At 52.2% G+C, this 24,051-nt stretch overlaps 3 protein-coding genes across 13 annotated transcripts in view; 2 read left to right on the forward strand and 1 right to left on the reverse strand.

Annotated features, from left to right (window-relative positions):
* The window catches only part of RNF121 (ring finger protein 121), an 82,652-nt gene extending 72,708 nt beyond the window's left edge, over window positions 1-9,944 (forward strand). For 3 of the 4 annotated variants that reach the window (XM_078433133.2, XM_060605750.3, XM_060605748.3), the window contains exons 7-9: window positions 5,914-6,047; window positions 6,677-6,778; window positions 8,569-9,944. In XM_078433133.2, coding sequence (XP_078289259.1) covers window positions 5,914-6,047; window positions 6,677-6,778; window positions 8,569-8,689 — 357 coding nt within the window. In that variant the 3' untranslated portion in view covers window positions 8,690-9,944. Of the gene's footprint in view, window positions 1-5,913; window positions 6,048-6,676; window positions 6,779-8,548 lie in introns of all 4 variants that reach the window. The other variant, XM_060605749.3, reaches the window with a different exon arrangement.
* Window positions 9,945-10,058: 114 nt separating this feature from the next.
* Window positions 10,059-14,225, forward strand: IL18BP (interleukin 18 binding protein). Its single transcript, XM_060605772.2, has 6 exons — window positions 10,059-11,776; window positions 12,122-12,215; window positions 12,552-12,749; window positions 13,393-13,516; window positions 13,606-13,753; window positions 13,960-14,225. Exons 2-6 carry the CDS (start codon window positions 12,194-12,196, stop codon window positions 14,041-14,043), a joined length of 576 nt encoding a protein of 191 aa, XP_060461755.1. The 5' UTR covers window positions 10,059-11,776; window positions 12,122-12,193; the 3' UTR covers window positions 14,044-14,225.
* Window positions 14,226-14,519: 294 nt separating this feature from the next.
* The window catches only part of NUMA1 (nuclear mitotic apparatus protein 1), a 72,511-nt gene continuing 62,979 nt past the window's right edge, over window positions 14,520-24,051 (reverse strand). For 6 of the 8 annotated variants that reach the window (XM_060605714.3, XM_060605715.3, XM_060605716.3 and 3 more), the window contains exons 15-26: window positions 23,742-23,783; window positions 22,196-22,264; window positions 20,704-20,814; window positions 20,380-20,598; window positions 20,122-20,279; window positions 18,500-18,746; window positions 17,414-17,642; window positions 16,741-16,877; window positions 16,210-16,386; window positions 15,917-16,030; window positions 15,607-15,828; window positions 14,520-15,255 (exon numbers count right to left, since the gene is read on the reverse strand). In XM_060605714.3, the coding sequence (XP_060461697.1) occupies window positions 15,244-15,255; window positions 15,607-15,828; window positions 15,917-16,030; window positions 16,210-16,386; window positions 16,741-16,877; window positions 17,414-17,642; window positions 18,500-18,746; window positions 20,122-20,279; window positions 20,380-20,598; window positions 20,704-20,814; window positions 22,196-22,264; window positions 23,742-23,783 (1,737 nt within the window). In that variant the 3' untranslated portion in view covers window positions 14,520-15,243. The remainder of the gene's footprint in view (window positions 15,256-15,606; window positions 15,829-15,916; window positions 16,031-16,209; window positions 16,387-16,740; window positions 16,878-17,413; window positions 17,643-18,499; window positions 18,747-20,121; window positions 20,280-20,379; window positions 20,599-20,703; window positions 20,815-22,195; window positions 22,265-23,741; window positions 23,784-24,051) is intronic. The other 2 variants (XM_060605719.3, XM_060605718.3) reach the window with 2 other exon arrangements.

Here is a 24,051-nt window from a genome sequence, read left to right on the forward strand (position 1 = left end):
AACATCTATTGTCTGAAGTCCTCTCAGACCATTCTGTCACATGGAATCTCTTCTATAACCCTGAGAAATGGATATTTTATTCAGTGTTTCACCAAGTTTCAACTGACCAGACACCAGCTCAGCTTTGCCACCAGCTCTCTCTGACTTCAGGTGAGGCCCTCCTCCTTGGGCATCAGTCTCCTCACCTGTCGAGAAGCAGTCAGACTGGGTGAGCTCACAGGGCTTTCATGGTGTATACATTCTTCACTGGTGTGGCATGCAACTCCTCTTTGTTTCAAGAGCCCCTGCTGTGCACAAGCGCCTGTGTTGGGTTTTCTACTCACAGATTTGCACCCATCTTTCCTCCTTCCCTCTAGTTACAGTGGAGAAAATGTCCTTTCTCCCATCACAAGCCAGCCATGCCTACACTGTGGATTCCATACCCTCTTCCCTTCTCAGGGACCCATTGTGCTATCAACTTCCTTTCTCACCCATGACTTCAACTTCGCCTTCTCTGCTAGGCTCTTCCCATTAACTTTTGAAGCATTCTTTTTCAAAAAACATCCTTTCTTTGACCTACTTTCTCCTCTAACAACTGACCCATTTCCTGTCCTTCACAGCTAAACTTAGAGAAAGTTCCTGTCTCCTTTTGATTGCTTTCCACATACTCCTTAGTTCATTCTAATCTGACCTCAGCTTAAACCCTTCCTCTGAAATGACCTTTTTATTCAGGTCACCAGTGACTGTGTCACTAATTCTGACCTCAGCAGCCATCAGCACAGTTGACTCAGCCACCCTATACTTCTTAAAAGGGTCTTTTCTCCTTGGCTTTTGTGATGCATCTCTATCCTGCTTTTCCTTCGCTGTCTTCTGTAGCTTGTCCTCCCTGGAATGTCACTATTCCCTGAGCTCATACCTAAGGCATCTTCAATGCACTTCACCTAGGCATTCCCCTTTTCTTTTTCTCTAACTTTCTGGACCTCTAATCCAGCACTTTTTTCAGTACCATATCTTTAGTCTTCTGCTATCTATTTGTCATCACCAGTCTGTCCACTCTCAGTTTTTACTGCCGTCAAATTAGCCCAGACGTCCCCTTAGCACAGGTCTCCAGCATCTCTTGCTTTTAAAGAATTGTCCCTTAGCTGGCCTCTGAATTCATGTTGGCCTCCTCTCCACTCCATTTTCCACGCAGGAACCGAGTAATCTTAAAAATTCACGTCTGATCAAATGCCTTAGATGACTTTCCATTTCAAGTCCAGAATTCTTCACGTGGCTGAGAAGGTGTCACGGTTTTCCTCTTTCTCACAACTCTAGCCACATTGGGTTCGTTTTAGTTTCTCAAGTGCACCGGGCTCCTTTCCACCTCAAGGCCTCTTCCCTCTTCTGCCTTTCTTCCTCTCCTAATGCCCACCACCCATGATCTCTCAGCCTCAAGAAACTTCTTGTCACTCTCTCAAAGAAACCTCCTCACGTGACCTAGGCCTAGTTAGGAACCTCTTTCTTACCCCTGTACTGCCTTTTTAATTCTTATTTTAGCCTACTTAGTAGTTCTTATTTTCTATAAGTATTTAAAATTTTTTTTAAGTTTGTTTATTTTGAGAGAGATAGCAAGCGGGGTGAGGCAGAGAAAGAGGGAGAGAAAGAATCTAAAGCAGGCTCTGCCCTGTCAGTGTGAAGCCTGATGCAAGGCTTGAACCCATAAATCTTGAGGCCATGACTTGAGCTGAAATCAAGTCTGACACTTAACTGACTGAACCAACCAGTCGCCCCAGTATTTATTTTTTTAATGTCATTCTCTTGTAGCTGTAGGTTCCATGAGGTTAGAGGTCAGGTTTATGCTCTTCTAGCATTATATCCCCAGGATATAATGGTCCAGTGGCTGGTACTTCAGTAGGTACCCAATATATTTTGATGGAAGAGGGAAGGGTTTGGAAGGCTTGCTCAAGTTCATCAAGGTAGTAAGTGACAGAAGACTGTACTTAGGTCTGTCTAATCCTAATAAACCATTGGTCCCCCTGAGTCTATTCTAGCAAGGGATCAGGCTCTTAAGGTTAAACTGAAATCTGCCTTTCTGTATTTTACCCAACCCCACTTCAGTGCCTCCTGATACAGTCTCCTGTGTGGTCTCTGTGAGCCATGGGGGTGTTGGGCCTTCCTGGTTTGACAGCTTACCTGAGGGCTTTGTTGAGACACTGTAGTATTTGACTCTGCCTGCCTGTTTCCACATTAGCCTTGTGGGAAGAACTCCAGAAATGAGGGGCCTAAGACAGATACTTTTGTGACCTTCCTTCTTTCTGTCTTCACCTCATCCAAGTTCTCTTTGATCCTTCATCCTTTTTTTTCTTTTTTTTTTTGAGATTGAGACAGAGACAGCGCAAGCAGAGAAGGAGCAGACAGAGAGGAAAAGAGAATCCCAAGCAGGCTCCGCGCTGCCAGCACAGAGTCTAATGTGGGCTCGAACCCACAAAACTGTGAGATCACGACCTTAGCTAAAACCAAGAGTAAGTCGGATGCTTAACCGACTGAGCCACCTAGGCACCCTGATCTTGCACCCTTGGCCCCGGTGCTCTGGGGGCAGAACTCTGGGGTGATTTGAGGTTAAGCTCTTCCTCAGAGCTCTAAACCATCTCCTGAGTTGTAGCATTCTTAGTTCTCTTATTGCCAATGTTGTGGGCCAGAGTGAGTGGCCATATTCCTATGCCACGTGATTGTACAAGGACTCAGTGCCAAGCTGAACCCAGACCTCTTGGTCTCCCCTCTCTGTTTAGTTGATGTGCCTAGAAATTCTAAGCCAGAACACATTTCAGAGCCATCAGCCTGTCCAGCTTTGGGGAAGTGTTTCTCAGAGGTGCCCCCCCAACACTAACATTATGAGATTCCAGCTTTTGAGAGTTGCACAGTTCATAAGACTCCCACAGGTTTGACCCTGCGTTCTGACTCTAGCTTATCCTTTTCCACTGCCTTTTGTACTCTGGATAAGCAAATTGTAATCATTTGGATAACTGGCCTTTGGCAAGTTAAGTAGGTGATCATTCTGCAGATGTTACTTGGATGGGAACTTGGGTAGGAGTCAAAGGGTCTGGGTTCTAGTACCCTCTTGTTTATTTCCTCTTCTGGGCTTTGGTTTCCCCAGTGTTAGGGCAGCTCTAGTATTCTGTGATAATAAGCGCACTCACCTTGAGCTACTTCAGAGAGTTTTACAAGGGAGGGAGGTGGGAGTGAAGGCAGGAAGCTGTATATTCATGGACTCTTGGGGGCAGTGTGTTGTCTCTGCCTTCTATCCTGGAGGAGTCTTGGGTTGGGATAGCAGTTCTGATGGCTGACAGAGGCTGTTCTTCAGGAGGACAGCTTGGAGCAAGGGAACCTTCCATGTCGAGCAGAAGTTCTGGCAGGCACCTGGTGTCACCCTCTCATACTCCCTGTCCCAGCACCTGGGTGCCGTCTCCTCTCTCACCCAGCCTCAGGGCTTTGCTTTTTCAGAAGACATTTGTTTGCAAACAGAAGAAAAGAGAGAGCAAACTCAAGTTTAAGGACATACAAATGGCTAGGTATAGTAAACTATCTTACAGGTCCAGATGAATTGTAATAACAAACTCCAAAGTCTTTTTCACAGTCCATTATAGAGTCTAGCAAAATGTTTAAAAGTTCTGGAGATTAGTTACACAGTGTGAATAGACTGAACACTGATCAACTTACATTTAGAAGTAGTTAAGATGTATATTCTATATTATGTGGTTTTTACCACAGTTTTTAAGGCAAAGGAAAGGAAAAAAACAATACATCTTAGAAAATGCCAAAAAATAAATTTCAAGTCTTTTCTCTTTGGGGTCAGGGGGAAATGCTATTTAGCTATTTAAGAATAGGGGCACCTGGGTGGTTCAATCAGTTGAGCATCCAACTTCATGATCTCAGGGTTCCTGAGTTCGAGCCCCGCATTGGGCTCTCTGCTTGTCAGCATGGAGCCTGCTGTGGATGCTCCCTCTTCTCTCTGCCCCTCCCCCACTTGTGCTCCCTGTCTCTCTGTCTTAAAAATAAACCTTAAAAAAAAAAAAAAGAAAGAAGGAATAAACCACATGGAAAGTATACAAAATTTGAAGTTTGTTTTTGGAGCATGGAATTGGTTATTGTAATTCACCATGGTAATAAATAATCTTTAATCTAAAAGTAATGTATGTTCATTAAGGAAAATTTGAGTACAGAAAAGTAGACAAAAGAAAAATACCACCTATGGAGGGGCACTTGAGTGGCTCAATTGGGTAAGCATCCGACTTTGGCTCAGGTCATGATCTCACAGTTCGTGAATTTGAGTCCCACGTCAGGCTCTGTGCTGACAGCTCAGAGCCTGGAGCCTGCTTTGGATTCTGTATCTCCCTCTCGCTCTCTGCCCCTCCCCCACTCACCCTTTTTCTCTTTCTCAAAAATAAACATTAAAAAAAATAAAAAAAAAAGAAAGAAAAATACCACCTATGATGCTACTACCAAACCATCACTGGTGTGAGCATTGTGACATATTTCCTTCTGATCTTTTCTCTTTGTATACATTTGGGCTTGTCTTTACATATGGTACCAACCATACTGTGCCATCAATTTTTGACACTTACTGTTACACCTCAGGCTTCAGTTGACTCGCTGCCTGTTCAGTCCCTTGAGTGTGTACCAAATTTATTTAGGCATTCTCCTATTCTGAGTCATGCATGGTTATTTCCATTTCTTTGCTTGTTTTTATTATTTTATGGTATTTTTTATGGTGGTAAAGTATATGTAACTTAAAACTTCACTATTTTAGCTATTTTGAAGTGTACAGTTCAGTGCATTAATTACATTCACAGTGTTGTGCAACTATCACCACTATTTCCAAAACTTTTCATCACCCCAAACAGAAATTCAGTGCCCATTAAGCAATAACGCCCCATTCCCTTCCCCCAGCCCTTGGCTACCTCTAACCTACATTGTGTCTCTGTGAATTTGCCTATTCTAGATATTTTATCATATAAATGGAATCATGATATTTGACCTTTGGTGTCTGACATTTCACTTAGGATGTTTTCAAGGTTCATGCCTGTTGTAGCATGGATCAGAACTTCATTATTTTTATGACTGAATCATATTCCACTGTACGCATATACCGCATTTGGTTTTATCCATTCATCTTTTGATGGACACTTGAGTGGTTTCCACCTTTTGGATATTGTGAAAAATGCTGCCTTGAGTATTGGCTTACAAATGTGTGTTTAGTTTTTGTTTTCATTTTTGGGGGGTGGGTACATGTAAGAATGGACTTGCTGTGTCATATGGTAATTCTATTTAACTTTTTACAGAATTGCAAAACTCTTTGCTTCTTTAATTATAAATAATGCTTAAATGAATATCTGTATACATGAGGCTTTTTTGATATTTTTACTTCTTTACCTTACTTGAAGTGACATCAGTGGGCTAAAGGGCATGGCAGTTTGAGATGCTGTCCGAATGCTGCCCAAAAGGAGTAAGCCTCTTTTGCTGCTGCCACAAGTGTCTGGGAATGCCCTCATCACCATACCAACATTGCACCAAAGATATTTGACTGTTTTTAATCTTAGAGAAGAGATGTTGTCCATCTCTAGTGGAAGTATAGTCTGGCCACAGAGCGGCTTACCTGACACAGCTCTGGATCGCCAGCCCTGAGTTCTCCTACCTCTGATTTCCTTGTCCCTGATGCTGACTAGACCAGTGTTCAGGTCCTACTGGGTCTGACTTCCCAGCCCATCTCTGGTGTCCCTTTCTCCCCATCCACCTCGCAAAGATGAGGTGAGTTTGGCACATAAAAGATGTTCTCTAGCTGTGGGACCTCCCCCTGGCACTTTGCCTCCTCTTCAGAAGACCTAAGTCCTCTGTGGTACCTTCCTACTTGGGCTGATTCTCACACCTTTCCTGTCTTTTCCTCTTCTTCTCTCCCAGTTCTACAGTGAGTCGGGCATGCCTACCAAACACCTCTCGGACAGTGTGTGTGCCGTGTGTGGGCAGCAGATCTTTGTGGATGTCAGTGAAGAGGGCATCATCGAGAACACATATAGGCTGTCTTGCAATCATGTGTATCCTGTCTGGAGCCCCTGGGCCACATCTCTCCTGCCACATGGCATTCTAGTCAGGGAGAGGAGGGGGTGGTCATGACCCTGGCATATTGTCCAAACCTTGAAGTGCGAGAGAGTCACAAAAGGGCAGACATTTGGGTGGTGTTCTTTGCTAGAGAAACTGATGCCCAGGAGTGGAAATCGCAGCCTCCCTCACTCTTTTCCACAGCTGGGGGCCACCTATGTAAACAGTGTTTATAGCCTGGCTGGATCAGAAAGGAGCCTGAGGCTGTACTAGCTGCCTTGAGGTTGGCTCAGTCACAGAGAGGAGCATCCTCTAGCTGGATCGCTCAGTATCAGAATCTAGTCTCCCTGAATGACACTTCCAGTATTTATCATGTGCTTACTCAGCGCCCATTCTGTGCCATGTCTTCTCTCCATTTTGTCCCACTACAATGCTGTAAGATAGAGATCATTTTCCTCTCTTCACATGAGAGGAAACAGGGTCAGAGAGAAAGGATGTGTCCATGGTTATACAGCTAATAAGAGGTGAAGCCAGGATTTGAACCTTTCTCCAGGGCTAGTGCATGGGCATGGGGCTCCAGTGCCATCCCGGCTGCCTACCATTTCCCTTGACCAGTGGTACTCAGATTCCACGAATTCTGCATCCGCGGCTGGTGCATTGTGGGAAAGAAGCAGACATGTCCTTACTGCAAAGAGAAGGTGGATCTCAAGAGGATGTTCAGCAACCCGTATCCTTTGTTTGGGTTCTTGCTGGGAATGAGCAGTGGGAAGAAAGTCCTGGCCAGCACTCTGCATTTGTGTCCTTCTGTGGCCTTTCCTCCTGCCCCCAGCCTGGTACATACCCACAATTCCATTTGGCTCGTGGTCTAGGAAAGTAGGGGGTGGAACATGGGACAGGACCAGCAGCTCAGATTCTCATCATAGTTCTAGATCCCCCAACAGTAAATTGATGGCAGTAGCAGCCCAACTTACTGTTTGCTCACTGTGTGGTTGGCACTTCAACAAAGTGCTCTGCTCACATTATCTCATTTGATTCTCTGGCAACTTGGTGACCCTCCTCACTTTACAAATGAAATGGTTTGGAGGTTGAATAACCTGCTCAAGGTTATATAGCTAATAAGTAATGCCTTACCTGTGACATGTGAGACTAGAGACAGTCTCCATGCCTCTGCGGGGCCTGCAAGATGCAAGGATGGCTGAGGGACTCCTTGTTCCCATCCATCCACTTTCAGCCCGGGACCACTGCTCCTCTGAGCTACGTCCTGTACCCTCTTGGCCTTCCCCACTTTGCCCTCACCTTCCTCTTCCTCCTCCCTGCCTGTCTGTTGGAAATTTCCCAGTCACTACTCTGTCCCTGCCCCTCCCCCCCACTTCACTTCCCCTGGGATCCAGGGGCCCAGGTTTCTCCCTTCTCCCTACCCTGGCTGCTCACTCACTTGCTCTCTCCTCCCTCTCTCTCCTCCCTCTCTCTCCTCCCTCTCTCTCCTCCCTCTCTCTCCTCCCTCTCTCTCCTCCCTCTCTCTCCTCCCTCTCTCTCTTCTCTCCCCTCCCTCTCTCCCTCTCTCCCTCTCTCCCTTTCCTTCCATACCAGGGTTCCCTATCCCCTGGTCACTGGCTGGGCTGGGCAGGGGCCACTGCATTCCCACCTAGCACATTCCCACAGCCCCTGAACAGGAGGCTCTGGCCTGTCCCCATAAGGTTTCTTGTTTGGTTATTCCAGGGTCTAGTTCAGGAACAGTTAAGTAACTCCATGGTAGAGCTGAGACTTGGGGCTTCCCTTAGTTCCCAGGGATTGGGCCAGGCTGCTCTTTCTAATGCTATTGGAGGGGTTCCCTCACAGTGTCGTGATGTTCATTTTCTGCTTTCCCCAGAGCTGGATTCCCAGACTTCCTCTCTAGATGTCTGGCCCAGCATTTAGTTATAAAGTTAAAGGAACGGAACTGATCTCTGGGGCCTCTTGGCCTCAGTAGGGCCTGGTGTTTAGTGGTGGGTGGGGATTCCTTAGAGCCTCTGCCCAGGGTTATCCCATGACTAACTTGTTCCCTGCTCTCTTCCAACTCGATCCCTAGACTCAGCCCCTTCCTTGACCTAGAAAGCCTTCATTGTGGACATTACAAGAACCTTTGGGGTTACTTTATCACATTGTCCACCTCCCTGCAGCCACTGGCACAGATGCACTTACAGCAGTCTCAGACTGTGTATTCTTACTTAACACCAACGGGTCCATCTTCGAGAAGGTGTTACATGGGAGGCCCTCTTCTGCATGTTGGTCTTAGTTTAGTTTCACCTTTCCACCCTTCTCCCATGTCTGTCCTGTCTTCTGCATTGGTTCCCTGTTCTCTCCTTCCCCCATTCTCTGGGTTTAGCCCTTCCTTCTGACATGGAGAGGCTGGCTGGGGCTTCCTCTCCTTGTAGGTTCATTTCTGTGGAGCAGCTGAAAGTGTGGGCAGACCTTCTCACCCATCCCCTAGTCCAACCTTAGCAGCTCTTACACATAGCCTCTTTAACACACTGACAGCTGGGAGAGGCCTCACGTCATGTACGGGCAACTGCTGGATTGGCTTCGATACTTGGTAGCCTGGCAGCCTGTCATCATTGGCCTGGTGCAAGGCATCAACTACATCCTGGGCCTGGAATAGTCAGGAAGAAGAGCATCCACCCACTATGGACCTCAGGGCACTCTCCTCCCTGCCCTCCAAGACCTCCTGGGTGGGAAAGACTCAAAGGGGCACTTGGGCCACTCAGGACCCCTCCGGCTGTGTCCGGGCTGGGGAGGGAGACGATGGAGAGCCAGCCAGTGGGGCTGTCAGCAGTGGGGGCTTTTTAAAAGAATACTATTTTGATGAATATATTTAAAAACCTTTTTTATTGTGGAGCATAGGAATTGCCCCAACTCCTCCAGGCCTTACCCTCCTTGCTTGAGCAGGGTGGGAGCAGAGACACAACATTTTTGGTTTAAAGGAGCCTTCTCATCTCTGGCTGAGAGCCTCAGCCAATCCCACCCCCATCTTTCCTTCCTTCTGTGGGGCTCCAGTCTGGTTCGCTCAGTGTGGGAGAGCCATTGGGCTCTGCCTGGTGCCACAGATGTGCACTGAGGGGTGAGGTATCTTCCCTCCTCCCTGTCTGGGCCTGGGATCGGTATTGTGTCTGACTCTGTCTTCCCTTGTCCAGGTCCCATAGACTGGTTGAGGCAAGTGGAACCTTGTGACTTTTCTAGTGAGAGAAGCCCTGGAACCTCGTAATCCATTGAGGATGTGTTTGGGGGCAACCAGAAACAGCAGCAGCTTGGGTAACCTGTCCCCAAGCTGGGCTGTACTCAGCCAAGAACAGAGTCTATCCATATGTAGTTGGGCCACGGGGACTGCTATGGGTGGCAGTGATTGAAGGCCCCTTATGTGAACAGAACCTTTAGCCCGGAAGTGGTGACACGTGCCAAAGGCTACCCTGCCACATCACTCACTTCCTTCCCTGAATGCATGAGAGAGAGTATGTGCGTCTGTTTGTGTGTAGCAGAAGGACTATGACAGTTAAGACTCCTCCCTGTCGTCAGACAGTGTTCCCTTGAAGCAGCCAGGGGATTCCCAGCCCAGGGAATGTCCCTCTGTCAGCTTCCACGTTCATGGGGCCTACCCGGGCCTGGCAACAGGAGTGAAGGTGGGTGGGAAGAGAAGCGGGCAAGGCCCAGGCAAGGGATCTAAAAACAGGTTCCAGGTAGGCCCTAGCTCTGGCCCTAGGAGTTCTGAAGGAAGTGGGAGGGTAAACGTGGGCCCTCAGCACTGGGTTCCTAGGGAATGTGGCCCAGCTGGGCTTGCATCTTCAAGCACAGCAAGAGCCAAGCAGGATCTTGTCACTCCATTCTGAATAAAGCTCCGTGAGCTGGGTTGGAAAGCTGAACATCCATCTTGCTTTATTCTTCCCTGGGGTCCCTGGGAGTACCTTGTCTTTGCTGCCTTTTGCTATTCCCATTTGAGAGCTGGATCCTAGGGGTAGTTGGCCCCACCCCTTATCCCTGGGAATGGTGTGATGCCAGGCTCCTGTCCTGCAGCAGAAGGGCCCTGGGGCATCACTGGGTGACTCTCTTCCTCACCTCCTGAGGTCAGTGCCCTGCTGCCAGCACCTCTTCTCATGAGCCACTCTCAACTTTGGCTTCTCTCACCCAGCTGTGTTTTCCCATAGTCCCCCACTGCTCATGCTGGTGCGCCCAGTTGAAGGGTCCAGGGATCATTCTTTCACTTTTGTTCCCCCTATACTTCAGGCTCATGTGAGAAGCCAAGACCAGGTTGTCCAAGGCTCTCTTTTCATACTTCAGCAAGCCTGAGTCCCATGACCTCCCGGTGGCCCAACTCTTGTCTTGGTTCCACTCTAAGGTAGAGTGCTGTCTCCTCTTCCTCCATCCCCACCCCACCCCCAAAGGACTGTCTCAGAAGCCCCAGGCAGCCTTGCCTCCTGACCTGATGGCTAGAGATAGGAGCACTCCCAGGGAGGAGTTTCATGAACTCCAAACCTAGTTCCATCTCCTGGCTTCCCTGGTTCTATTCTGGGCATCCCATCACAGAGAACACAGAGACCACAAACCTCAGACACTTGGGTCTTGTCCTTCATGCTTAATCACCAGTCCTGGTCTTTCTGCCTCTGCAGACACTGGTGAGACCCTGATAGTGAATGCTTACTCCAGTTTTGCATCCCAGGTGCCTCACTTAACCCCACCCTAGTCCTGGCCCTGCCCCAGCTCCATTTGTCCCATCAGCCACCAGACTGGTGAATTCATATAGCTCTGTTGTTGCTGAAGCCAGCGCTGGGCTGCTTGCTCCCCTACTTCCCTGGGAGGCACCCTCTCCTTTTTAGGGCCAAAGCTCCAGTTTATGTTCCAAGTCCTCAGCTTGACTCTGAGAGGTTCCTGCACACAAGGCTGGAGAGTGCTGTCAGCATAGTTCCTGTGTCATGGCTCATGTGGGTCTGGACACAGCTGGACTGAGTGTTGAGCTTTGAAGGGGGGGGATTCTGAAAAAGAGGGCTCTTTGGGGCTTCTTGGGAGCCAGGTAGGGGGAAATTTAGACTTCCTAGTAAACCTAGACCTATAGTTCTGGCCATATAGTTTGTGGGGTGGTGGGTGGGGGTGGGGTTGGTGGTTGGAGGGAGTGGAGAGCCTGAGAAAGGCCAGGATGACAGGCTGGTGTGACATTGAGCCTGGAGTGGTCAAAGCGATCCAATATGGGGCCCCCAGTGCCAAGGAGAGTTGACCCCTTGAATATCAGTGTGAATGTGAAAGAAGCATGAAGTCTGCTCATGTAGAAGCAAGGGCTGGTTCCGAAGAGCAAAGGTGGATGCCAGAGTCCTAACCCTTGACTGGGACAGAAGAATCCATCTGCAGGAGACTCATAAGTTCATACCGTATGTGCCCCTGGGAGGGTGAAGCTGAGCAGGGACGAAAGATCCAGTCTGATGCCACTTGGAGAGTAGGGGGGGTCTGTGAGTTAGCAGGAAGGTTCTGGGCCATCATGAACTTCGGCTCCCAGAAGAGGTGCTGTGTACAGACTGGACCCAGACTGGCATTATGTGTGTGCCCTCTGTTAATAACTCAGAGCCTACTCTGGATTCCATGGTTAGAACAAAAGTGAAAGTGAAATAGAGGGGAGTGGAGAGTGTTTTCCCAGAAGGATTTCACTAATCCTGTCCTTCCCGGAACCAGCTCCAGTGAAGAGAGCTTTGCCTGTCTTTGTGACGGGGTAAGTCCTTGGCCCCTCTTTGGGTCTGTTTCTCCATCCTTATAATGAAGGGGTTAGAGTGGACACATAACCACATAATGTTAATGGTAATAAGAGCTAGAGTGGGGAAAGACGGTTACTAGATGATCTTCAGCTTTGTTGCTACATTCTGAAAGAGCTCCAGCCTGTGCTGGATGGGATGCCTGGAGTAAATAAATAGCATTGCCTGGCAACCCAGTCAGTTCAGACCAAGGGACAGCTGTGGAGTCTACAGGAAGGACAGGCCCATACAAATGGCTGGGATCCAGACAAGCCACTGAGAAGATGTGAGAGAAGTAGTTTACTCCCATTCTCCTCCCCCACCAGCCCCAGAGAGGAGGAAGTTGTCACAGTTAAATAGAGCCAGGCACGCCAGCTCCTTACACATCCGTCAAGACCATGAGACAGAACCGGACACCAGGTAGGACCTAGGGGCTGGCAAGGGCGGGTGGGGTAGGGCCTGAGAACAGAAGGGAGTGGAGCAGGCACACACACACACACACCCTCCGCCAGGGGAGCTCCACCCTGCTGTTGTGCTCTCCCTTTCAGCCTCTGTCCAGCCTCTCTCCATTCAGAAAGGGCCAAGAGGTGGGGCCCGAGGAGTCCTTCTGCCCCTCTGATTCCCTGGGCAGAGCCCAGGAATCTCGGCCAGAGCTGCATCCAGGCAGCTCCCTCTCCAGCCAAGATCCAAGCCAGGATGTTGAGTATTTCCAGGCAGTCAGACAGCAGTTGACCTCTGTGACTGTCCTGCCCTCAGATCCCAGGCCTTTGCCTGTCCTGCTCCTATGTGCCCACATAGTCTCTCACCTGGCTGGAGCCACACCTCTACCTCAGGCCACCACCGCTTTCACTGGCTCATCTGGGATCACAAAGGACCCCTGCCCCTCGGGGCTCCCAACAGCTAAGCAGTGCCCAGCAATGGAGGTGACCTGGCCGGAACTGGAAGTCCCACTGAGTAAGGAGCAATTCTGATGGGAGCCCAAAAGGGCACGGTGGTCAGGGGGTGAGCTGTGGGCACAGAGGGCCCAAAGGTGGGATTGACTCCTGAGCTGCCCCCTTCCACTGCCTTCTGCCATGTAGCCCCACCAGCCAGGGCACTTGCCAGAGCACTCGGCATCCCCTTTCCCACCCAGCATCATGAGTGTGGGTGCAGGACCCAGCTCCCAAGATGGGATGGAGAGAATTCAGACATAAGGATGGTCAGAGGGCTCCCAGAGCCTTGACTGCAATATGCTCCGAGGCCCAGCTTGCACCCCACCCAAGCCCACTTGCCCTCTGGCCATCTTAGAGGAGCAGTGGCCTACTGCCTCCTTGACCAGGGCTCCTAGAGTCCCCAAAGCTGAGCACTGGAAAAGGCCATCTTGAAGAAACAGGGTCAGGAGTCGTCATCTGAACCAAGGACCCGTCCCCAAATTCCTCTTGTTCAGCCCCAGGCCTGCCTTGTAGACAACCACACTTCCCCATTAACGGACTTTCCCACCTGGGTGGTGTGTACAGCAGTAATCCAGTTCCTGAATTGTGGGAGCCAGGGGGGAGGGCAGCATGGTGGAGGGGAGGGTGTGCTCTCCAGAAGGGCTAACAGCCACATGTGTCCCTAGATGGAACGCTGACCTTGTCCTGTACCGCCTGTAGCCGCTTCCCCCACTTTAGCATCCTGTACTGGCTGGGCAATGGTTCCTTCATCGAACACCTCCCAGGTCGGCTGAGGGAGGGCAGCATCAGGTGAGGGGTGCAGTGGCAAGGCTGGCAGGCAGGGGGGTGGTTGGGGTTCCTCCTATGGTCTTCTCATGGCCTTTCCTCCTCTGCTTCAGTCGGGAGCGCCGGGGCCCACGCACCCAGCTGCAGACGACCCTCATGCTAGAGGAGCTGAGCCCCACCCTGCGCAATACCAACTTCTCCTGTGTTTTTGCCGATCCTGAGCAGACTGCCCAGCGTCACATCGTCGTGGCCCAGCTCTGGGTGAGAAACCTGAGTGGAGGTTTCCACGGACAGGAGTAGTAGTATGGGGAGGATAGGGTGGGCTCTGCCCGGAGTGGCCTCCATTAATGTCCACTGTGCTCCCAAGTGGAACTTAGGATGCAGGCAGGGGAGGCATGGCCTGGAGAGAGGTTATGAGAGATGTCCCCACCCTTGGCCCTGAGCCTTGTCTGCCTTCGCTTCTCCAGGCTGGGCCGAGGACAGTTGTGCCCTGCACTCAAGAAACCTCACCCTCCAGCGGGTCCCCTCTGCCTCACCATCAAGACAGGTGAACTCCAGAACCTGGATGAATGTCGTTACCTGAGCTGCCCTTGCAGCTCAGGCCTTCTGCATCGACTTAATATTCTTTTTTCCCTTTAATGGACTGTCCCAGGGAAGGGTGGGGGTAGATGCTGTTTCTGATCCACAGCTGCCTGGGTCCACAATGGGTACTCATAAATGATTTTTCAGTGGAGGCATGATGACATCTGCTCTGTCATTTAAGTCCTCATTCCACTTACAGAACTTGGCCCGTCCCAGGAGGGAGTGTGGGAAGAGGGGGACTATCACTCAGAAGCTAAAGACAAAATTAAAGTCCGGGAACACAGGCCCTCAAAAAAGTGTGCGAAGATCCTGTGGCCCCAGAAAGGCCAGGAGAAGGGATTTGAGAGAAGGCAGGTAGTCTGGGACACTTGGCAGGGACAAAGATAGAAATACCCTAATGAACCTAAACTTCCCTTTTCCCACACAAATCAAGACAGCTCAGCACTTAAGGGAGAAAAATAGACTTTATTTACAAGTAATAACATTTAGAAAAAGATCCATCCCTGGCCCTTAAAAACCTTCCCATCACTCCAAAATCCCACCCCACTTTTAAGTCTGGGGAAGGGGGGATGAGGTGCAGCTGAAGGCTGCTCCCCTCCCACTCCCCACTGCCACCCCCAGGCATGGGGCCTATCTGTTCTGGAAAAGAGCATCTTCTGGGCAGCTGAGCCCTTGGGTGGATGGGAGCATCTCTAGGTGCACCCGCTAGGTCAATATCCAGTCCTGGACTTCAAAAGCAAGGGCCCTGCTAGGCCCAGCCACCACGAGCAGCAGGGACCAGGGCCTGCTCCTCCAATGGTCCCTTCTGGATTCAGAGGCTGAGGAGGACGAGGCCCTTGGGCCCAGCCACTCAAAGCCAGCCTCAAGTCTGGTTGTGATGGAGAAGTGACTTTGTTCTAAGAAAACGTCAGGAGGCAAGGTAGGGAGAAGACCCAGACACTCCAGGCCTCTGGGGACAACTCTGAGAACACCTCAGTTCACCTAGCGAAGGCTCCTGTGAAGATCCAGGTACCAGGCCGGGGATGTGGGCAGGCATCACTGTCTGTAGGGGTTTGGCCACTGCTGGCCTGGGAGCTGAGAGAAGGCACTGAAAGGGACAGTAGAAGGAAAAGGACCAGGCGAGGTCGGCACTGAGGACACAGGTGGGGCCTCTCACTGGTCCTGGTCCTTCAGTGCTTTCCCTGAAAGAGAGAGAGAGACAGTCACTTGGCTGGAGACTTGTGATGCCAGCAGATACAGCTGGCCTTGAGGAGGCCTCTTTTAGCCCCAAACCTCTCTGACTAGGATCCCTTCCTTGGTGTGACCTGGACACATCTAGCTTCAGGTTATCAGTTGCTGGCTGTGCTGAGTTGCCCTGTGTCTCCTGTCCTCAGGGAGCAGCTAGTAAGAGAGCACCTTCTCTTAGCCCACCCCCAGTGGCCTAGCTGGGCCACACAGTGGAAGCCTCCCAAGGGGTGGCCTGGGGGAGTACCCTGCTTCCACCCACTCTAAGAGTCCATCCACCCCCTTCCTTTCCCTGTCAGTGCTTCCACCTTGCCCTTGGCCCGAGGGGTGGCAGTGGCGGCAGCTATGGCAGCAGCAGTGGCGGCGCTGGCTGCGGTGGTGGCGATGCGAGGAGAGCGGCGGGTCCCGCTGCGGGTGTTGGGAGAGGCCTTGGATGGGGCTTTCTTGGAGGCTCCTCTCCGCAGCAGGCTATTCCCGAGCTTCTTGGGTGTGTTGAGGATGTTAAAAGCCATCGACTGGCGGCGGTCAGCCTGTCGGGGAGGGGAGGACTGTCAAACTGGGCTGCACTTGGGCCCTGCCAGCAAGGTCCCTCTAGGATCTCCTTCAGCCCCCAGTGACCTGTTTAACAGCCGGAGCTGCTCTCTTCTGGGCCTCATTAGTGCTCTGTTTGCGCCCTTCGTGTCGGTCCCGGGGAGTCATGGGGCGTGGGAAACAGCTGGTGGCCTTCTTAGACTACGGGGAAGAAGAGTTCACATCCAAAACCAGTTGTGTGTCTCAGAGCCAAGTGGACCTTGTAAGTCAACACCACTTCCCTCCGGAAACCTCCCTTCCCAACAGCCCCTGTCCCTGCATCAGACTCTTGGAGAGAGAAGCCTGCTAGATGGAACAAAACAGGAATCAGGGTCACCTACCTCAGGGGTACCAGGGCCCTGGTGGGGCTCTGAGGAGACCCGTTTGCGCTGCTGCCGGGTGGTGATCCCCATGCCCTCGGCTATCTGGGCTGGCTGCATGCTGGCTCGGCGCAGGGTCTCCTGGGGGTCACCAGTTTTCATCTCCTCATCCGTGATGGTAGCCAGGCTCAGGGAAGGCTGGATGGGATGGAAGGAGGGGGTCAGTGCAGCAGGACCACCCCAGAACTCTTCACGGGCCCGGCGTGTGCAGCAGCTAAAGCCTTCCTGTTGCAGAAGGTCTCCCTTCCCATTGTCTTCTCTACTCAGGCCCTGCATGGTGGTCAGAGCAGAGTAGTCCCAAGCAGACCTCCTCCACAGACTCAGGCCCACCCACAGTGATTTCACCCCGAACCCCTCTCTGCCAGCTACTCCACCAGAAGCATAAGGTCACTCTGCAGCAGGCCAAAGAGCCAGGCAGGGCACTAGGGCTGGGTCCGCATGGAGCGCTGAGGGAGGAGGAGAAGAGCCAGTGCAGGTGACCCCGGAGCTCACCCGGGACTCCAGGGGATAGCAGGTCTTCAAGTGTGGGGGGCATACTCGATTGCGCTGCTGCAGCTCTGCAATGCGATTCCAGTCATCCAGCTGCTCAGGCTCATCCTGGCAGGTGCCCATGTAGAAGCTATTCCTTCCTGTGGAGAGCAGGGAAACTGAAGCAGGTGGGGCTAGGAAGTAGGAAGGCCAGGAAGAGTGAGGGTAGAGGCAGCAGGTCTCCCACGGGTCCTGGCCTCTTGCCAACTTCTGTGGCCACCACTCCTGTCCACCTGTCCCGTGGACTTCAAGCCCAGTACCCTAGAGTCCTGCTCTGCTCCGTGTGCTCTCTCCCTGGGGAGGTCAAAAGAAGTCATATACCGTATGCGGAGGCTGTGACACCCTAGAGAAACTGAGGACCAGGAATTGATAACCAAAGGTCCCTGAGGCGCCCTTCTGGCACCCCTTACCACCTGAGACAGTAATGGAGGACTCCAGGCAGCAGCTGAGCATCACTGTTCCACTGGGAGTCCCAGGCTCCCTTGTGACCATTTTCCATTCACCCTGGCTGAGATGAACATCAGCCTGATTGCCCAGCACAGCCCTGAGACTGCAGGGAGGAGGGGTCGGTGAGGTGCCAGAAGATAGTCAGCCTGGGGTTTTCTTTGTGTGTGTTATGTCCCTGTGGCCCCCTCACCTGGAGGGGCCCCGCTGGATACCCCAGCCTGGGAGCGGCGAGCAGAGCTGCGAGTGGTGGGCCGGTAGCCAGGCAGGCTGAGCAGAGCGGAGTTGCCATCGTCAGGAGAGCCCAGGCGGGCTAGAGACTGGGTGGAAGAGGTGGCTCGTGGTCCAGCCTGGGAAGCAGGGGCTGACTGTGTGCTATAGAAGGATGAATTGGCGCTGTCCGGCTCTTCCACGTCTAACTTCTGGAAGAGAGAATGGATCTGGTGGAGTGGGGCCCTGACAATCCATAAAGGTGCCTCCTGTTCACTTTCCTAAATAGGGCCTCGGATCCCGCAGCAGCATGTATTCCCACTGCTTTGCAGGAATCCTTAGCTGCACATCTACAAGGAATGGGCCCTGTTGCTAAGAATCCTGCACAAGGTGCCAAGGCTATCCCATTTTCATTTGAGTCTGTTAACAATGCTTTAAAAGAGGGAAGAGAGTGTGTTATCAGACAATTTTAGAATCAAGGTGCAAAAAAGTAAAGTGACCAACCCACAGGTAACAGCTAGGGAGTGGCAGAGCTGGGGCTAGAATGCCAGTCTCCTGAGCTAGTCATAGTCAGGCTCATCCCACAGCCTCCACTGACCCTCAGCCCAAGCTTGCCAGGGCCCTTTTAGAATCTTTTAGAACTTCTGCAGCTTCTTGGTAGCCAAAGGTAGCCCACACCAAACGAACCTTCCCCACTCCCCATCCTCCTCAGGATATGGAAAACAAGGGCTAACCAGGGCCCCCAACCTAGCAGGCAGCCCTCTGGGCGGCCACAATGCATCTCAGCCACCCAGGAGGTATGCTGCAGGCACAGGGCTGGGCTGCAACTTCTCCATCTTCTCTCCTTTCGGTCTGCACGGGGTCAGTACTACACATGGAAAGAAACCAGCCTTAGATCCCTTAGGCATCCAATTCCAGCCCTGCCCCTTTCTACACAAGAGGCTGTGCTTCTTTGTAACACATGAACTAGTCAGCCCTGCCTGCCTCCAGAGGCACCCGACGGGAAAGATGCCCTTAAGAGCAAGTGAGCATCACTTGGGTCCTATAGGCCCACTCCCAGCAGCCTGACCTTGGTCATGGTGATGTTGATGATCTGAGTGGTGCGCCGACGGGCGGAGCGGGTCTTCCGGCCTGAATCCAGGAAGACGTCCCCCAGGGAGTCCAAGCTGCTCTCCAGTGGGGCCTGACCCCGAGCAGGGATGGGGGTGAAGTAGAGACTCTCAAGGGATTCTACCTTGGGGGGCAGGCGCTGGGAGATGGGGGAAGCTGGCTCTCCAGGGATGCTGGTGCCATCTGGCTGGGTTCGAGGCAGCTTGCTGTAGGAAAGAGACTTGCTGAGGTGCCATGCCTGGGGCTAAAAGGCAATTTTGTTCATCCCTTTGCTCCAAAATGACCCAATTCCTACATTTATTACAAGCAGACCAGGTCAAGCACCCCATTCTCTGATTTTTGAAAGGCATCAAGGAGAGCCCTTGCTTGACCTGGGTCCTCCCTTCACTCTCCATTTCTGGTCAGCCCATCTATCTCCATGGCTATCTGAGCTCCTTAACACTGGTAACTCTCAGCTCCACGGTGAGCATGTCCAAATGAAGTCCATCCATCTGGATCTCCTGCCTCAGGGAATGGGAGCAGCCTCCACCTGGGTCCCCTAGCCATGAACATGAGCTCAATCCTACCTCTTCCCTCCAGCCCAATGCAATGGATAAGTCCAGGAGCTCACTTAACCACACGCCACTCCATTTGCATGTCCTTCCACGGTCTGCCTCCTCTCTTCTCACCTAGATTTAATGGTACCTGAGGGGAGGTGCCAGCCTGGTGACAAGCAAGGACTCAAACCAGGCTGCCCGGGCTCAAGCCTGCCTCTGCCACTGTGGGACCTTGGGCAAAGGACTGCCCCTCTAAGCCCCAGTTTCATCTGTTAAAGGAGATAATCACAGAACCTACCTCAGAGGATGCGGAGGGGTAAATAAATGCATTACTACTTTTTAAGTGTTTTTGTAACAGTATGGGTACATCTCAGCTTTTACATTGGTTATCGGAAAAACTTTCTAGGGGCACCTGGGAGGCTCAATCGGTTGGGTGGCCCGACTCTTGATTTCAGCTCGGGTCATGACCCCAGATTCATGGGATCAAGCCCGGCATCAGGCTCCATCCTGAGTGTGCTGGAGATTTTCTCTCTCCCTCTATCTGTCTCCCTCACTCGTGCCCTCTCTAAAACAGAAATTAAAAAAAAAAAAAAAAAAAAAAAAAAAAAAAATTAAACTGGACCACATCTACCTTAATTTCAAGCCTTTCCAAGATCCCTCAGTGCCTTCAGGATCAAATCTAAACTTCAATGAGGAGTCTAGCCAGCCCCACCCAACCTCACTTGCCAGCCCAGCCAGGCTCTTTCTCAGCCTTTGCTCTCCTCTGTTCACGGAGCACACACACCTTCCGCTCCTCTGCAGACTCAGCAGGAGTGACAGCCTCCATGAAGCCCTCTCTGAGCACTCATTTCTTTTTACTCCCAGTGTGCCCTACACAAACATCTGGCCGAACACCTCGGACAGTTTCCTTAGTCTTCTCCTCTCAGAAAAAGCTCCCAGAGGGCAAAGAGACATCTTCTCAATCTCACTAGCCCCAGTGCCCAAGACACAGCCTGACACACGGTGGGCACTCAGTGAACAAGACAGAGACAGGGCACCTCCTCACCTGGTGATGGTAAGGGGAGTCCCCTCCTCGCAGCTCAAATCCAAGCTGTCAATGCTCAAGTCCAGCTGAGGCTTCGCCTGGGGCTCCCGGCTCTTCAGGGCATCAGTTGCCACCTGGAACTTGCCCAGGTCTCGAAGCTGCTGGTCAGCGTGGGCAACCTGAGGAGAGTGAAGAGAAGCCTCAAGCAGGGGCAGCCTGGGAGAGGAGGGCACAGGGGTCCGACATGACAGGGTGGAGTCCATCTGACCGGATACGCACCTGTGCCTCCAGGCTGCGCACCTGGGCAGTAAGGTGGCGGCAGGTCTGCTCAGCCTCCTTGGTCTTCAGCCCAGCCTGCTGCAGCTCCCGACCCAGCCGTTCGGCTTCAGCCCGCAGCTCCTTGTTCTCCTTCTGTAGCTGCTCCAGGCCCCGTAGCTGCTCCTGCAGCTCTTGGTTCTGCTGCTTCTTGGCATCATAGTGGGTCTTAGCTTTCTCCATCTACGCGGGCACACAGAACGAGTGGGGCGGTGGGGGTGAGGGGGAGGCAGGGACTGGAGGGCAGCAGGGCGAGGAAGCAGTGGGCCAGGGCTGGGGGCGCCTCACCTGCAGCTTGTAGTGCTCAGCTGCCTGCTCCTTCTGGTTCAGCTGGGCCTGCAGCTCGTTCAGCTGGGCCTGGAGGCGTTGAGCCTCTTGCTGGCTCTCCCCTCCCTGGGCCTGGAACGCATGACAACGCTGATCAGGGTGGCTGGTCTGGCTAGTGCACCCAAATCCACGGACCTGCCCTAACCTCCTGGGTTCCATGGTGTTTTCAGACTCCTGCAGACCCTCTCAGGACTCGCACAAAAAATCCTTTTACCCCCGCCCCTAGCGCCTACTCTACTGCCATACCACACACCCTTCAAGGTCCACATTCTGCAGAAGCTTTCCCTGTCTGGCTAAGGCCATTTCTGGCAGAGTTCTGACAGCCCTATCTTTGCCTTCTTTGCACCCAGGAACAAACTGTCTCATTCTCTCTCCATGAGTAGTCTCCCCAAGGAGGAAGGGGGCTGATCCTCAGGGAACACTTGGGTGCAAAGCTAGGCACTTGGCACATGAGCTCTCAGAGGACACGGGAACTCTTGTTCTCCTCACAACTGCTCCGGGAAGTAACTTCATCTGTTTCAGAGGTGAAGACACTGAGCTCAGAGATTTAAACAAATTGACCGGGGTCATAGCAGAGTAAGATCTGAACCTTGTTCCACCCAACCTCAAAGGCTGTGTGGGCTTTTATGATGCTGCACTGCCTCCTATGCAGACCACAGACTCCTTGGGAGCAGGGGCCATGTCCAGATCTCGGTCCCCCCTGTGATGCCAGTGAGCAGAGCACTTAGCTTGTAGAAGACAATGGACTACCCGGCCTTCTCTCTCCTACATCTCCTAGCACCGAGAAGGCCCCGAAATGGAGAAGCAGCATCTGTTTATCACACGATTATGGCATGGAAATGAAGTTCTGCTCCCAGCTCCTGTGACCCACCACGGGGCTTTAGTGCCACAGGTGCCTAATTCCTCTGCCCCTAAGTAAAAGCTGTGAAGACTGAACTGCAGAAAAGCAGGTATTAAACCAAAAAGGTGACGCTGTTGAAAGCATGACAAATATTAAGTTACAGTGCAGTATTAAACATTGTTGACAATCCTCAAAGCTAGGCTGTCTGGAGCAGCACTATCCAAAGAACTTTCCACAGGAATGGAAATGTTCTGTATCTGCCCTGTCCGATATGGTAGCCACTAGCCGTACATAGCTACTTAAGCAAGGGAAATGTGGCTAGCGTGACTGAGGAACTCAATTTTTAATTTAGTTTAAATAACCACACATGACTAGGGGCAACTAGTGGACAGCGAAGGCCTGAGTGATGGGAGCCACCCCAGTGTTCCCTTGAAAGCTCTAAGAAGGCACATACAGGGGCTCCTGAGCCACAGGCAGGTGTAAAGCTGCCATGCCAGGCCCACCTCCGCCTCTGCCCCCATACCCACTACAGCCCAAGGGCTCACAGAGCCCCTTCCCTCCCCGATTCTCGCTCTGAGGCTGACAAGATGGCCCATCCCCCCACTGTCCCACCTTCAACTTCTGTTGCTGCACCTTACTGGCTTGGTCATGGTCAGCTAACTTCTTACTCAGTTCTTCCACCTGGAACAGGGGAGGAAGAGAAGAGAAAACTCAGGAGGACTTCCCCTCGATATTCAGAGAAATTAGGAGGTTTCCCCCAGATAAATCCCCAGTGTTCCTAGAAGAAGAAACTCTGGTCCTTTCTCTGGCCTCCATTTAGGGATTTATCCCTGCGATGCAGGCTGGCTGGCAGGACCTAAGGGAGGTGACCCAACACACAGGTGCTGCCAGAGCCACTGCCCATGCTCACCTCCACCCCCAGCCTGCAGAGACAGGCCTGCCGGAGCCCCACAGCCTCCAGATTCAAGAGAATTCACTCTGGGGAACTGACACCTCACTACCACCCTACTACTTACTGCCACCATTCACAGCCCCAAGCTTCCCAGGCTGGGGACAGGAACAAGGGACCGAGTCTGTAACTAGCAGACAAGGATGAATACCCAACACTCCTCCCCAAAAGTGCCAAGGTGCACAGATGCTCAGACCTCTTCCCAATATCCACAGGCTGTGAGGGCTGGTGCTAGCAGTGTAGCTGCTGTGGTTAGCACTGGGAAGCAGACAGGGGCAGCCCTCAGACCCAAAGCCCACCCCACTCCCACAGAGAAGAGAAAAGGGAGTGGGGCGGAGAGGGAGCAGAACAGCCCAAGCCCTGCTGGCTCCTCCAGGCATTCCAGGAGCTCAAGCATGAACAGCAAAGACAAGAGGCAGGAGCTCCATTGCTGACTGTTTGCTATTGGGTTTGACTGTCCCCATCATCTCAGGCTCCCTGGAGGAGGCGGGCAATGGAAGGAGAGGAGGGCCCGACTCCTCAGCAGGCCTGAGGTGACAGGAGTAGGAGGGATGGTGGAGAAACCAGTGTGATAGCGTTGACGTCTAGGGCAGCACAGGGAGATCCTTGTGAGGGCCAGGCAGCCAGACCATGCCACCTCCTGTCTCTCATCAAGCTTGGCCTTCCTGCTCCCAGGCAGCTCTATTTCATGCTCCAGGTTAAAGCCCCAGAGGGTGATGGGCAGGTGTCCTGAGCTCACAACCCTCCCTGACCTGTGAGGGCTGCTTTCATGTCACCTTTACGGCTTCTGCAGGAAAGAAGGGGGCTGTGTGTTAAGCAAGGCCCACGGTCACTCTGCTGTTACTCTTAGTTCAGCATCCAAACTGGGAACAGGACTTGGGAGATTTGGGAATCCCAAGGACTGCCGGTCACCAGTTCGGACATGGGAAAGATGAAGCCTACCCTACCCCTCATCCCTGACAGACAGATGAGAGAAAAGGACAGGAGAAGGATGGAGAGGCCGACCTGGGATGGGTGGAATGAGGCCCAAGAGAGGGCCCAGCACACCACACTCCTGGGCAGCCCGGGCCTGGACTCCATGGCTTGACCCTGCCCCCTTCACAAACAGTTCACAACAGGAGCAGGTGGAGGCAAGCTGCAGCCAGGGTCATGCGCTGAGATGGGTCACCGCTTAAGCAGCCAGCATTTAGCGGGGACCCCAGGCATTACCTGCTTAGTTTGCTCTCTCTGAAATACCTCTAGCTGTTCCACCTGTGCATGGGGGAGGAGCAACGAAGACAGAGTGAGATGGGGGCCAAAAAGACACTAGCCCTGCTGCCAGGCTGACCTCGCTGCGGCTCTGATACTTTCCTTCAAGGAATTAGATTTCTACTAATCGTTTTTAAATGCCAGTTTGTCTCATTCTAGTCCCCAGTGGCTCCTGGATCCTCCACTGCAGGTATGCCTCCCTAGCATAGTGTGCCTCTAGAACGGGCTGATGGCCTTCACAGCTGGACTCTTAAAGGACGAAGCCTTCAAG

This window comes from Panthera onca, chromosome D1 (assembly GCF_046562875.1).
Source record: "Panthera onca isolate mPanOnc1 chromosome D1, mPanOnc1 haplotype 2, whole genome shotgun sequence".
In the NCBI taxonomy this organism is placed as follows: Eukaryota; Metazoa; Chordata; class Mammalia; order Carnivora; family Felidae; genus Panthera; species Panthera onca.

Bases quoted from the DNA above. Each gene is read 5' to 3' on its own strand.
- IL18BP (XM_060605772.2), top strand. From the start codon at position 12,194: ATGAGACAGAACCGGACACCAG. The intron at 13,517-13,605 runs GTGAGGGGTGCA...CCTCTGCTTCAG, and splicing joins CTGAGGGAGGGCAGCATCAG to TCGGGAGCGCCGGGGCCCAC. The intron at 13,754-13,959 runs GTGAGAAACCTG...TCGCTTCTCCAG, and splicing joins TCGTCGTGGCCCAGCTCTGG to GCTGGGCCGAGGACAGTTGT.